Raw genomic sequence first — 14,677 nt, forward strand, 5'->3', positions numbered from 1 at the left:
ATCCATCCATCCATCCATCTATCTATCTATCATCTATCATCTATCTATCATCTACCTACCTACCTAACTACCAAACTACCTACCTACCTCTGTGTGAAAAAGTCCTGCATGCTTTACTGTTTTGACATTGGTGATAAGCAATAAGGGCTGGCCAATTTCATATTAGTAACCATGTTTGGTTACCTAAACAGTCCTTTTCAGAGCCACAAACAATAATGTTAACAAAATACTAGCATCGACCTTAGTAATTGCAACACGTATGCCACTAATCTGTTTTCATAGTCATTGTAAGCATGTATTGTAAGCATGCAAGAAAATTCACAATCCCCATCCAAACAGCACCAAATTGCAAAAATCTTATGCTTTTCACTTAAAAACCACCAGTGTTTATTTAAATATAATGATATTTGCATAGCAGTTAGCAAAAACTATCATAAAATCAATGGCCTACGCAAAAAAATGTAAAGCTTAAACTGTACAGGACTTTTTCACACAGCTGTACCTACCTACCTATTCACTCTCAGAAGAGCAAGGTCAAGACAAGAAAGTTCAATATCAAATCATATATTTGTAAAATTGACTCCTTCCACATGTAAGAGATTTCTCTTCCCAAGATACACAAATCATGTTCATACAAAGCAACTTGAAATATGTACAGGTAGTCCTTGACTTACAATAGTTTGTTTAGTGACCGTTCAAAGCTATAATATCAATGAAAAGTGACATGGGACTGTTTTTCACACTTATGACCATTGCAGCATCCCCATGGTCACATGATCAAAATTTGGGTGCTTGGCAAATGACTCATTTTCATGGTGGTTGCAGTGTCCAGGGATCATGTCATCACATTTTGCAAACTTCTGATAAGCAAAGTCATTGGGGAAGCCAGATTCACTTAACTGTGTTAATAACGTAACTTCTATATAACCAGTTCCTCTGTTGATTGAGGGCGTGCAACATTTTGAGATTGAATAAATTCTAGATTCTAGGAAACAGAGAGGACGACTCCAATATTTAGTGATTTGGAAGCATTTCCCTCCATCTCAGTCGGAATTGGTGAATGAAAGGGATGCCAGAGCCTCTCGGTTTATACAGCAGGCTGACAGTCGGCTCTCCTGCAAAAGAGGCTTTAGCCCTAGAAAAGAAAAAAGGATAAAACAATGGGAAAATAAACACTCCAAAGACAATATACAACATTTAAAAGAAGTTAAGGCTCGTTAGGATATTTTAAACGATTCACTTAATAATTGGGGTAAAACTCATTAACATCAATTTTTGGCTCAAATGTGATCGTAAGTTGAGGATGTCTTTATGTGTAAACACAGGCAGCCTTTCCTTTGTCAAATAGCAAAAAAAAAAACAACAAACCCAGAAAGGAAATAAAGGAAAGGGGTAGATACATTATAAATGGAAAGAAGAAGAAAGTGAATCTTATTTTATTTCATTTATTTTATTTATTTCTCATTTCATTCATCAACATAGTGACTAAATTAGTAGACCAGCAAAATACTGTGGACATAATATATTTAGATTTCAGCAAGGCATTCGACAAAGTAGACCACAGCCTACCTCTTTGTAAGCTAGAAAAAAGTGGAATAGATAGCACCACCGCTAGATGGACTTGCAATTGGCTGACAGACCGTACTCGATGAGTAGTCCTTAATGGGTTGAAGTCTACATAGAGGGAAGTAAGCAATGGGGTGCCACAAGGTTCCATCTTAGGCCCAGTACTCCTCAATATCTTCATTAACGACTTAGATGAAGGAATAGAAGGGGAACTTACCAAATTTGCAGATGATACTAAGCTGGCAGGAATAGCTAACACCCAAGAAGATAGGCTCAAGATCCAGATTAGAACACTGGGCCGTATCTAACAAAATGAAATTCAATGTAGAGAAAAGTAAAGTCCTACACTTAGGCAAGAAAAACCAAAAGGACACATACAGACTGGGTGAAACCAGGCTCAGTAGCAGTAACTGTGAGAGGGATCTTGGGGTCTTAGCGGACAACCAGCTAAATATGAGCCAGTAGTGTGCAGCAGCCGCCAAAACATTAACAGAGGGATACAATCAAAATCAAGGGAGTTACTAATACCACTCTATAAAACCTTAGTAAGACCACACCTAGAGTACTGCATCCAGTTTTGTTCACCAGATTACAAAAAAGATGTTGAGACTCTAGAAAAAGTACAGAGAAGAACAACCAGGATGATTAGGGGACTGGAGACTAAAACATACATTTTGTGAAGCAATATTCCCTATTTTTTTTTTAAAACAAGTTTTATTAATTTTTAAAACACACAAATTGTCATTATTCATTACATGTTTAAACCTTTTTTCATTGTCAATTTAACAAGTCAGATAAATTATAATTCTGTTTTAAACCATTTCCATACAACATACCAAAACCTCTTATTCAATTTCTCTTTACTTCTCTTTACTCTTATTCAATATCATTATTATTATTTCATCTGTTTCTTTCTGACTTAGTTACCATTATTCTCAATCTATATTTCTACAAATAAGAAATCTATAAGAAAGGGAAAAATAAGGTGCAAAACCAATATGATGATAGTAAACAAAAGGGAAAAGGAATACGACAGAGAAGGGAAGCTGGCAAGGCAGAGGCTAGAAGAAGGGGGGGTAGAAAGGTTTGTTGGGAGAAGAAAGAAAGGGAAAAGGTGGAGAAAAGCTACAATGTCTTGAAATTAAATGAAAAAAAGAAACTTTTTTTGGATAATGGCTAAAGTATAATTTAAAAAAAAAAAAAAAAGATTTTGCAAGGTACATAAGATGAGATGGTAGTATTGTAATGATTTAAGAGTTGATAAGAGATTAAAATGTTAAAATGTTTAAAAATGATTGGCTTTAAAACTTAATAATAGGGGAGGTTTAGAATATTGTTTTAATTAAAGAGTTTAATAAGACTATGGTATTGATGTTATTATAAAATTTTTATTATAGTATCTTTTTTTTAATATTTGGATTTATTGTCTAATTATGTACTTAATTATGTTGGATGTATTAGTTAGATAGAATGTACCAAGCAAAATCGGATTGGGTATTAGATATTATTTTAAAGATTAATTTGATTAACTTAGGGGGAGATAGAAAGGCATCATACTCTGATTAATGATTTCAGGAGAAACTTATTTTCTTTTTTTTTTATAAGGAATGAGACAAAGGGATGATAAAAAATGGACAAAAGATATAAATATAATGATTCAAATTAAGATGATTAATTAAGATAGAAGTAAGAAGTGTGAAACATGTGGGGAAGTTAATATAGAAGGCTTAGAATGGTAAATAAAATAAGTAATGATATGTAAGATGAGCATGAATATAATTGAAGTCCATGAAGAGAGAGACACCTGGGTCCAAGTTACTTTCCAAAAAGATTTTTTTTATGTTTTGTGTGTTGTGTGTATATGTCTTTTTGGGGGGAGAATTAGTTAAAAAAAGCAATATTCCCTATTGATGTGATTGTTGCTAATCTCATTTTTGTGCACACTTTTGAATGGTATAACTGGGAAGCAAAGTTCAGGGGTATGAAAAACCCAAAGGATATCTTTCTCCCTGCTTACATAATAATTTAGGAAGTAAGAATTAGGCAGTTCAGTAGTAAAACAGCGTGAATTAAGTACAGCTCATCTCTCTACTCTGTACAGTTGTGCAGTAATATTTCCCTTTGGTGGAATTAGAAATACTTAAAATATTTAATGGGAATGTTTGGAGGATTTGTGTACCGGGGAAGTTTTGTACACATAAAATGCGAACTACTGTACTTTTCTTCTCCGTTAGCTTTAGTGATGCTGTTGCTAATGGCTGTTTCCACATAGGTAGTCCTTGATTTATAGCCATAATTGAACCTGTCCATTATGGTTATAAATTGTAAAGTAGGTCATCACATGACTGGAGTAGTTTTTACAAACTTTTTGTGGCAGGTGTTAAATAAACAGGGCAATAGATCGAATGAGACCATGTAAGTGTACCCATTGTTTTGTGACAATGGGCCATTTTTGCTAAAACCAGAAGTAAATAAAGTGTGTTTGTGTGTGTGTGTGTGTGTGAAACACTGGAACACCTTGAGCAATTTTAACCAAACTTGATACACAGATTACTTACTCTTTGGAAACAAATACTGTGGGGGTAAGACATCCCTAACACCCCTCGGGGTGTGTGTTCTTAAGATACAGCCTGTTGTGCTTTCAAATGGCTTCTCCTGTACTGCCTTACAATGGATTCTACTGTACAGCGCTATGGAGTTGCCATGGTAACGGCTTCACAGTAGTATTCCACTATGGGGATCTCTCTGGTAATGGGGAAAATCCAACATTAGAAATTACGTTTATTCCTGGTCACCGAAATCAGTGCCTTTCCTGTCTAATACATGATTAGGATAACTATATACCCAGGCAACGCTGGGTTATCCCGCTAGTATGTCATCAAAATGTAGCCAGGTGAGCTTGGCAGTAAATGTGGGCAGCCATATTTCTGTGAGGGAGATGTAGTGACTGTCGGAACTTTGGAACTAACTACCTTTAGGGGAGATGTCTTGCCAGATACAGGTACAGGTTGTCCTTGACTTACGATGACAATCGTGCCCAAAATTTCCGTTTTAAGCTAGACAGTTGTTAAGTGAGTTTTGCCCTAGGTCAGGGGTTGGCAACTAGTGGCTCTGGAGCTGCATGTGGCTCTTTCATCCCTCTGCTACGGCCCCCTGTCGCCGGTCAGCTCCACAATTGATAGGGTTTTTGGTTAGGACAGGTAGAGTCAAAAGGATGCCGTGCTAGGAGGAGACTCTATGGTGGGAGGGGAAATGGACTTCCAGTTGGCTCCAGAATTGAATGGGGGCTTCCGGTTAAGACCTTTGTGGCTTTTTGAGTATTTAAGGTTGTCAACTCCTGCCCTAGGTTATGACTTTTTTGCCCCAGTCAAGTGAATCTCTGCAGTTGTTAGGTAAAGCCTGAGGCTGTTAAATGAATCTGGCTTCCCCCATTGACTTTGCTTCTCAGAAGCTGACGGGGATGGTTAGAAATGGCGATCACATGACCCCGGGACAGTGCAACTGTCATAAATACATGCCAGTTGCCAAGCCCCTGAATTTTGATCATGTGACCATGGGGGATGCTTGCAACGGTTGTGTGAAAATCAGTTATAAGTCACATTTTTCAGTGCCGCTGTAACTTCCAGCAGCCACTAAATGAATTGGTTCTAAATTGAGGACTCTTTTCACAGTCGCTAAGGGACTGGTTGTAAATCAATGATTACCTGTAGATTAAGGTATATGAGCAGTCTGAAAATCAGCTGTCAAGAAAGTACTGTATGTACACTCTCTATTTTTCCATTTAATGGTGGGAAAAGGGGATGGCAAAATTTGCTTTTGTAGGAAAGCTGGCAGATTTGCCTAATAAGACTTTTTAAAAAAAATCCTACTGTCTGAAAGCAATCCATGATTAAGCACATAGGGGAACTTGGAGCTTGCTAATTCTTCAATTCTGCTTCCCAGAGGAGAAGGTTGTAAGCTATAAATTATAAAGTGGTTTGAGGCTGAGGCTGTCGCAATTTTAAGCCGTTGTTAAACAAAGTCAACCGCTAGCTGCATTTTCAAGATCTCACTACCTACAGGTAGTCCTCGACTTACAACAGTTCATTTAGTGACCGTTCAAAGTTTCAGCGCCATCACAACTTTGAGCAGACATTAAACGAATGGTCATAAGCTGAAGTCTAACCTGTACTGAGTTGGCATGAACTCTTCACTAACATAGGAGATAAATACTGTAAATACAGATGAACCTGTAAATTCTGAGTGTTCAGAGTTCTAAGTCCTTTAAAGGTGCAAGCCAATAGGGGTAGTCCTCAACTTACAACAGGTCATTTAGTGACAGTTCAAAGTTATCACAGCATTGAAAAAAGTAACTTATGACCCTTTTTCACACTTTTGACTAATGCAGCTTGATAACTGACTCCTATTTATAACGGTTGCAGTGTCCCAAGGTCATGCGATCCCCTTATGTTAATTGGGAAGCCAAATTCACCCAACAACCTGTTACTACTTTAACAACTGTGGTGATTCACTTAACAATTGTGGCAAGAAAAGTCATAAAGTTGGGGCAAAACTCACTTAACAAATTTTTCACTTAGCAACATAAATTTTGGGCTCAGTTGTGGTTGTAATTTGGGGACTACCTGTACAGTCTGTTAGACTTTCCCTGGGTTCACCCATAGCCAAAGTAATCATGATTTGGTGAATCAATCTGATTTGTACATATAGATAGTCCTTGATTTACAACCAGTTGCTTAGAGACTGTTTTGAAGTTATGACCGATCCGAAAAGTGGGACGTATGACTTGGATTCATAGTTCCAACAGTTGGGCCCGCTCCACAGTCATGTAACTTTGCACTTCTGATTTTTGCTTAATGACCATGGTGTTCACCTAATGACCGCCATAGAAAAACAAAAAAATCACTTGATCCAGTGGTAGGATTCAATTTTTTTTACTACCAGTTCTGTGGGCGTGGCTTGGTTGGCGTGGCGTGGCTTGGTGGGCGTGGCAGGGGAAGCTTACTGCAAAATCCCCATTCTCTCCTCACCCCACTAACCTGCTTTCCAGCTCTGTTCTCCTGTACAAGGCAACCAAAGAAGACCCAGCCAATCCGCTGGGACTTGGGAAGCGGAGAAGAGATAGGGGCGGGGCCAGTCAGAGGGGGTATTTGCTGGTTCTCCAAACTACTCAGAATTTCCACTACTGGTTCTCCAGAACTGGTCAGAACCTACTGAATTCCACCTCTGAGTTGCTCACATAACCAACCAATTTTATGACTGTAATGACATATGACTATAATAGGCAGGCTCCATTATGGTCGTATGTCAAGGACTATCTGTGGTACAAATCCAGAGTGATCAATTTCCAAGTCACATTAAGCCAATTGTTCACATTCCAGGAAAAAAAAAATGAACTGCCTACTTATTGTCAAATTTACATTTTCGGTCTCTCATGGTAAAAATTACCAACTTTATTGCTGATTTATTTTAAAAGTTCCCTGTTCCCTGTCTTTCGGAATGTAATGGCCATCGGGATTGCATTCTGGGTCAGGAGCCACAGAAGGTAAACGGCTATGTGTGGGAATTAAATGAGCCCAGTGTGAGCTATAAATGCCAAGATCCTTTCATGGCATTTTTTTTTTGTATAATTAGACGTAAGGGCATTAACAGCATCCCAAGAGCTTGGGAGTATTGATTCAGGTTGTCATAGCAGCTTAGTTTCTCTTCCCCAATTCCTTCCTTCTTTTCTCTCACTTTTTCAGAAACGTTTAATTGTTTTCCTTATTCCTCAAATTTACATGGCTGCCCCTCTCACACTAGGCAGTGTGCAGCAATCAGTAACAGCAATAAATAATAAGCACACAAAATACTAAAAAATATAAAAACCATCCGAAGAGAAGAAACGATGAACCACAATGAAGCCATTACTGCTTTATAATGCCTTGGCAAGACCCCACTTGGAATACTGCATCCAGTTTTGATCACCACAATATAAAAAAAAGATGTTGAGACTCTGGAAAGAGTGCAGAGAAGAGCAAGAAAGAGGATTAGGGGACTGGAGGCTAAAACATATGAAGAACGGTTGTAAGAACTGCGCATGGCTAGTCTACTAAAGAGAAGGACATGCTAGCAGTATTCCAATATCTCAGGGGCTGCCACAAAGAAGAGGGAGTCAAGCTATTCTCCAAAGCACCTGAAGGCACCACAAGAAGCAATGGATCCACACTAACCAAGGAGAGAAGGAGAGAAGGAAAACTTTCCTGACAGCAAGAACAATCAACCAGTGGAACAGCTTGCCTTTAGAAATTGTGGTTGCTCCACCATTGGAGGCTTTTAAGAAGAGACTGGAGAGCCACTTGTCTGAGCAGGGGGCTGGACTAAAAGACCTCCAAGGTCCCTCCCAACTCTGTTATTCTGTTTTTCCGTTATTCATCGAAGAACATCTTCGGTTCCCTGAGACCTTCAGGCCTCATGGCACGATCAGATTTTGAAGGACTTCCAGAATGGTTAGAAGGATAGATTCAGTCTGACTTCATGGGGGGAGAATCTTCTATATGATGGGCAAGGTTATTATTGTTGTTGGTTATACAGTCAGCTCTATGTTTAGATTGGATTTGGCATTTTTGTCCCTCTATCAAGGACCTGGGGTAGGCAGATATGTTTGTTTGGTGGTGTTAGAGATATTGTCGCAAGGATGTAAGCTGTTCCAAGTACAGCTGCCTTTTGCAATTGATAGGTGAATTTGTCAATGCCGATCATGTTCAAGTGGTGGCTCTTTTGCCACAGTTGTTCTATTTCTGTTTGCAGGTCTTGTTACCTTCTCCATTTCTCTCTCTTCTATTTTGCTGTCTGCAGACACACCAATGTCTACAATCCACACATTTTTGTCGTTATTATTATATTATCTAACAACGGCTTTATTAAAATAGCTTCCTTGCAATAAATCTGGATAGATTGATTAATAGTACAGAATTCCTGCTGCTCCAACTATCTCCTACCATATTGAGTGGGGATGTTTATTAACCTAGCATTGAATTAGCTTACCAGTAGCCTGGAAATCCTAAAAGTATGTATATTGAGAGCAATGTGTACTTTGAATGACAATAATACATGATTTTATATGGGGGCCCTTTCCCCCCCATAGGCACTTGGCTGGGGTACCATTAAAGTTAGGGTTCAGGAATCAACAGTTACAAGTAGTCCTCAATTTACAACAATTCATTTAGTGACCATTTGAAGTTACATCAGCACTGGAAAAAGAGACTTATTGTCAGAGTATATTCATGAATTGGAATAGAGCATGGTAACAAAGTCAGCCAATGAATAGGCATAGCAATTAAGTCAGCCAATTAGGACTGTTTTGGAAACTGAAACTAAAAGTAGTCTAGGCGTGGCTCTATGTTAAGCTCTGAGTCTGTCTATGGAAATGAAACTGCTTCTCTCCACTGCTTGCTTGCTGAACTAAAGTGAAACTGATGTCTGTTTTTAGCTACTGAAGTTACTTGCAACATGTTTCTGTCTGAGTTTGCTCAATGTTGGAGAGATCTACAACTGGTTTGTAAAATCTAATTATGTTTATAAAGATGTTAAATGAAGCGTCAGCCATCTGTGTTTATTTTTCTGACGCTGAATTATTTATTTATTTTATTTTATTTTATTTTATTTATTTTATTTGCCAATTGTTTACAAGATAATAAGTATAAGTGTATACATAGTTGTGAATACATGAAATGGGTACATATAAGAAAAATAAAAGAAGAATAAGAGAAACAATAGGACAGGGATGGTAGGCACGTTGGTGCGCTTATGCACGCCCCTACAGACCTCTTAGGAAAGGGGTGAGGTCAATAGTAGACAGTCTGAGGTTAAAGTTTTTGGGGTTTGGGGAAGAAACTACAGAGTTGGGTAGAGTATTCCAGACATTGACCACTCTATTGCTGAAGTCGTATTTCCTGCAATCAAGTTTGGTGCGGTTAACTTTGAGTTTGTATCTATTGTGTGCTCTTGTGTTGTTATGGTTGAAGCTGAAGTATTCATTGACAGGTAGGACATTGCAATGTATGATTTTATATACCATGCTTAAATCAGACCGAAGACGGCGTAATTCAAGGTTTTCTAGTTCTAGAATTTCAAGTCTGGTGGCATAAGGTATTCTACAACGAGTAGAGGAGTGGAGAACTCTTCTTGTGAAATATTTCTGGATTTTCTCAATTGTGCTAATATCAGATACGTAATGTGGGTTCCAGACTGATGAACTGTATTCGAGTATTGGTCTAGCAAATGTTTTGTATGCTCTGGTTAGTAGTGTGATATTACCAGAGAAAAAGCTACGAGGATTAGGTTAACAACTCTTAATGCCTTTTTGGCTATGTAGTTGCAGTGGGCTCTAGCACTCAGATCATTAGAGGTGAGTATTCCAAGGTCCTTTACAGAGCTTGGGTCATCAACAAGATCTTGACTATTCAGCTTGTATTTTATTTTCTGATTTTTTTGCCAATATGTAAGACAGAGCATTTATTTGTTGAGATTTGAAGTTGCCATTTGTTTGACCATTCTGATACATAGTCAAGATCTTTTTGTAGGGTAGCAGTATTGTCTGTGGTATTGAACAGCTTTACATCATCAGCGAAAAGAACGCAATTGCTCTTAATATGATCACAGAGGTCATTTATGTAGAGTATGAAGAGAGTTGGTCCTAGAACACTGCCTTGGGGACACCACTGTTGACAGGTACAGAATTTGATAGGACACTCCCAATTTTGACCATTTGTTGTCTGTTTGCCAGGAATGCTTCTATCCAGTTATTCAGTTGTCCAGAGATACCATAGGATTTTATTTTTAGGAGTAGTTTGTCGTGTACCACTGAATCAAAGGCTTTACAGAAGTCTATGTAGATTGCGTCTATTGCTTTGCCCTGGTCGAGTTGTGTCGTCCATATGTTTTTGCAGTGTAAGAGTTGCAGATTACAGGATAGTTTTTTTCTGAAACCAAATTGTTTATTGGAGAGTAGGTTGTTTGTCTCTAAGTGGAGGATGATGGATTGGTTAATAATTGATTCCATGACTTTACAGGTGACGCAGCATAAGGAGATTGGTCTGTAATTTTCAACTAGGCTTGGGTCTCCCTTTTTGAAGACGGGGATGACTGGCTTGTGACCAGAGGTTAGGCAAGGAGCTGGTTCTGAAAGATTTTTCAAAGATTATGCTTAGAGGTTTGGCTATGGCAGTGGATAGCTTTTTTAAGAAGTAGGCACATATTCCATCCGGTCTAATAGATAGAGATGGTTTTAGATTGCGTAGTGCTTTTTCAACATTGTCTTCTGTAAAATCGATATGTATTAGATCATTGTTGTTATCTGTGGTGCGGCTAGGAAATACTGGGCATGATCCATTGCTGTTTACAAATACTGAGCCGAAGAATGTGTTAAAGATGTTGGCTTTAATGGTGTCGTCGTTGCAGTCTTTACCATCAGGTCCTATCAAGGGTGGGATAGACCTTGAGTCTTTTAGTTTGTTGTTTACAAAATTGTAAAAAGCACGGTGGAATTGGCGCTTAGAAGGTTTTCCTCTTGTTTAATGTGATAATTGATGCATTCGGTCTTTATCTGGTGGCATAAATTTTTGTATCGGCTTTTGAAATTGGCAACGTGACCAGATTTGTTTTTCCGCCAGAGTGATCTCTTTTTGGATTGAAGTTTCCTTATTGTTATGGGTAATCTGCTTTTTTGTTTTGTTTTGGGAGTTGTTGTTGGTACATATAGTTTGATGACTCTTTTGACTTCAAGTAAAAATATGTTGTAATGGTCTTCAACAGTATTGCATCCAGTGAATAGAGATTGCCAATCAAGGGATGAGAGATCGTTGTCTATAAGATCGTAGTTGCCTTTTTGAAGTTACAATTGGGGATTACATCATTGTGGTGATTTTTGTGTGGGCGTATGTTGAGACAAAAGTCAATCATATTGTGGTCACTGCTGGAAAAGGGTTCTTTAGTTTGTATTCCGTAAATTAAATTCAAACTATTGCAGAAGATGAGATCGAGGCAGTTGTTTAGTCTAGTGTTGTTGGTTACTAGTTGTTCCAGTCCCAGATTTGTAATAGCATTGTAGAAGGTTGTGTGTATGATTTCAGTTGTACAATCATTTAGGGTCCAGTCAATATGAGGTAGATTGAAATCGCCAAGAAAGATAAAAGGGTATGGGCAGGATGCAGCCCATGTTAGTAATGTATTTAGCTTGTTTACATGTTCGATGTCATAATCAGGTGCTCTGTAACATAGTAAGAATCGAATTGTGACATTTAAGGATAGTTCACAGATGATGGTCTCAGGAAGAGCAAGCTCCTGGGTAACTTGGATATTTTTAGATGTAAGGACTTTTTATAGAAGATAGCAACACCACCTCCTCTATGAATTTCACGATCTGATCGGTAAACATGATAGTCTCTTACTGTGGTAATGGAGTCAGGGAGAGATGCATTGAGCCATGTTTCACAGACAAATATAATGTCGAATTTAGCCATATTTAGTAGGAGGAAAAATTCAGGTATTTTATTCACGAGGCTTCTTGCATTGAGTAGTTTGCATTTAAGGCCAGCAGTAGTTGGAATTGAGGTAGTTAGGGCGTGCATGCCTAGTCTTGGGTGATGGTGGATTGGTTGAGGTAGGGTTGTGGTTGAGGGTTAAAGCTGAGTTGCGGGTTGTGTGGCTTACTTTTGATACAGTCAGCATGGTAGTCAATGTACAGGTCCTTCTAATTAACGCTGTGTTGTGCTTAGCCGCCAGCAGGTGCGGACGGTGGAGGAGAGCGAGGACTCGGATGAGGGGCCGGGTCCATCAGGGAGTGGACTGCTGCCTTCAGGGATTGTGGGGGCTTGGCAGCAGTGAGGAGGTTCTCGAGGAGCCTGTGCTAAGTGCATGTGAGCTCAGGATGATTCATAGAAGGGAACAGCTGGAGCAGCACAGGCGACTCGGGAGTAAGGATGCAACGTAATGGCCCCTCCCTCCAGGGAATATAAGCCTGGTTTCAAAAGGGTTTTGCCTCTGCAGAAGGCAAAAATGCTCTTAAGAACCCAGCATTGCGTGTAGCGACTCCGGCTGATCTGAAGAATTCCGTCAAGGCTTTTCTGGTTGGACTAATTGGCTGCAAGCCATCTTCTGTCTACAAAGAAGTTTATTTGTAGATTAAAGCTGTGAAGGTTTGAGTTGCTGCGTTTGTTTGAGATTTTCTTGCTGGTAACAGGGTTGGGTCAGAACACGCTGCAAAACTCTGACCACTTATGACCATTTTTCACACTTATGACCATTGTGGCATCCCAATGGTCACGTGAGCAAAATTCAGATGCTTCACAACTATCTTATATTTATGACGGTTGCAGTGCTCTGGTGTCATGTGATTCCCCTTTGCGACCTTCTTGACAAGCAAAGTCAATGGGGGGGAACCAGGTTCGCTTAACAACCATGTTACTAAGTGAATAACTGCAGTGATTCATTTAACCAAACATGTCAAGAAAAGTCATAAACTGGGGCAAAATCCAACTTACTTGTGGTTGTAAGTCAAGGACTAACTGTATTTCCTTTGTTGGCCTGTGTTCATTTCCTGGTGCTCAACTTATTATTTTACTTTTTCTCTTATTGTTTTTCTCCCATTGCAGTATACAAGAGTTTGGATTCCTGACCCAGAAGAAGTCTGGAAATCAGCTGAAATCATCAGAGATTACAAAGAAGGGGATAAAACTCTCCGCCTGAAACTTGAAGATGAAACGGTAGGCATTTTTTGGCTTGTTTTTTTTTTTTAATTTTCCTCCTAATTTGATGGTTAACCAGCACTGAAATTTTAATATTGTAATTCTTCCCTTTGGCCGAGATTCCTAGAAGAGGTATAAACATGTTTTAAAAATGAATAATATTGAACCTATATATAGGGAAGTGGAGAGTTAAAGCAGGTATATTATTTATTGCCCATTTCCATGGTGTAATTGGTTTTTTTGCAGGTTTTTTTCCCTTACAATTCATTTTCTTCGCATGTAAAATTCTATGCTTGTGTTTCTGAATATCTCGTGTTTGATCCAAGGGCTAAGGTAATTGTTCGTTTATAAAACCCTCATTGCACCATACAGGAAAAGAGATTCAGTGTTTCTGAGAATTGTTGCCCAATTGCACTCAATTGCACTCACTAGTAAATATTATTTTATCATTATACTAAATGAGCAATGTTAGGGCGTGTCAGATTTTTCAGCTTTCAATTTCCAAACATTAGGGGTGCTCCAAAGTTGTGACATGCCTTGGGGTTTCTAAAGATATGTTGGTTACTTTAACATCATTTAGATGTGCTTGGTAAGTAACTTTATAAGTGTCATAATTTTTTTAACATTTTGTTTGTTTCATTTGAGCATTATTATGAGTGGTCACTGTGTTTTTCAAGTCACATCCTTGAAGGCAACTATTTTTAAATGTGACTCTTTTTAACAGTTTGAAAAGGATGCAAGCATCAATTAAGTATTCAATGGCACCTGAGTTCTATGATATTGTGTTGGTGACTTTTGTGTAATTGGACTTAAATATAAGAGATACCTGTAAGTGTCTATTCAGTCTCACCAGTGACTCACTTGCCTGAAACATATCAAATAGTAGTGATTGAAATAGGATGTATCATAAAAAAAATTAGAATTTTTTAATTAAAAAATTCCAATAACTTCTGAAAAAAGCTTAGTGTTTTTGCTCCCAATATCAACAAAGGAATAATACCAATTCATCTGATAGGTGCAGTTTTCATGGAGGGGCTTCTAATCTATATATTATAAAAGCGAAATACCACTCACGCGTCATCACAAAATCTCCAGAACCGTAAAGCCTACAAACTTGAAATTTGGCACGTATATTCCTCTTGGCTTCTAGGTGCTCACTAAGAAAGGATTTTTCGAAATGACCATCAGAGCATTAGTACTTCCTATATTATTATTAACATGCTCTGATGCTAAGGAGTTCACTCCCCCTCCCCACCTGAAAATATTTTCCAACTGCAGTTGAGCTAAGCCACGCCCAGCTCCTTGCTGTCTCCTTTTTGCTCACACAGCAAATACTGTTTTACTTTCCAAACAGCCCTCAACTGTCTCACACACTGACAGGACTCTAG

The 14,677-nt window shown here is 38.5% G+C and overlaps 1 protein-coding gene across 4 annotated transcripts in view; it reads left to right on the plus strand.

Annotated features, from left to right (window-relative positions):
- MYO5B (myosin VB) overlaps positions 1 to 14,677 on the plus strand; it is a 330,775-nt gene that overhangs the window by 90,277 nt on the left and 225,821 nt on the right. For all 4 annotated transcript variants that reach the window (XM_087958648.1, XM_087958649.1, XM_087958650.1 and 1 more), the window contains exon 2: positions 13,197 to 13,307. In XM_087958648.1, coding sequence (XP_087814774.1) covers positions 13,197 to 13,307 — 111 coding nt within the window. The remainder of the gene's footprint in view (positions 1 to 13,196; positions 13,308 to 14,677) is intronic.

The sequence above is a fragment of the Notechis scutatus genome, chromosome 2, assembly GCF_049901735.1.
Source record: "Notechis scutatus isolate UNSWTSFEM ecotype Mainland chromosome 2, rNotScu1.2, whole genome shotgun sequence".
Classification (NCBI taxonomy): domain Eukaryota; kingdom Metazoa; phylum Chordata; class Lepidosauria; order Squamata; family Elapidae; genus Notechis; species Notechis scutatus.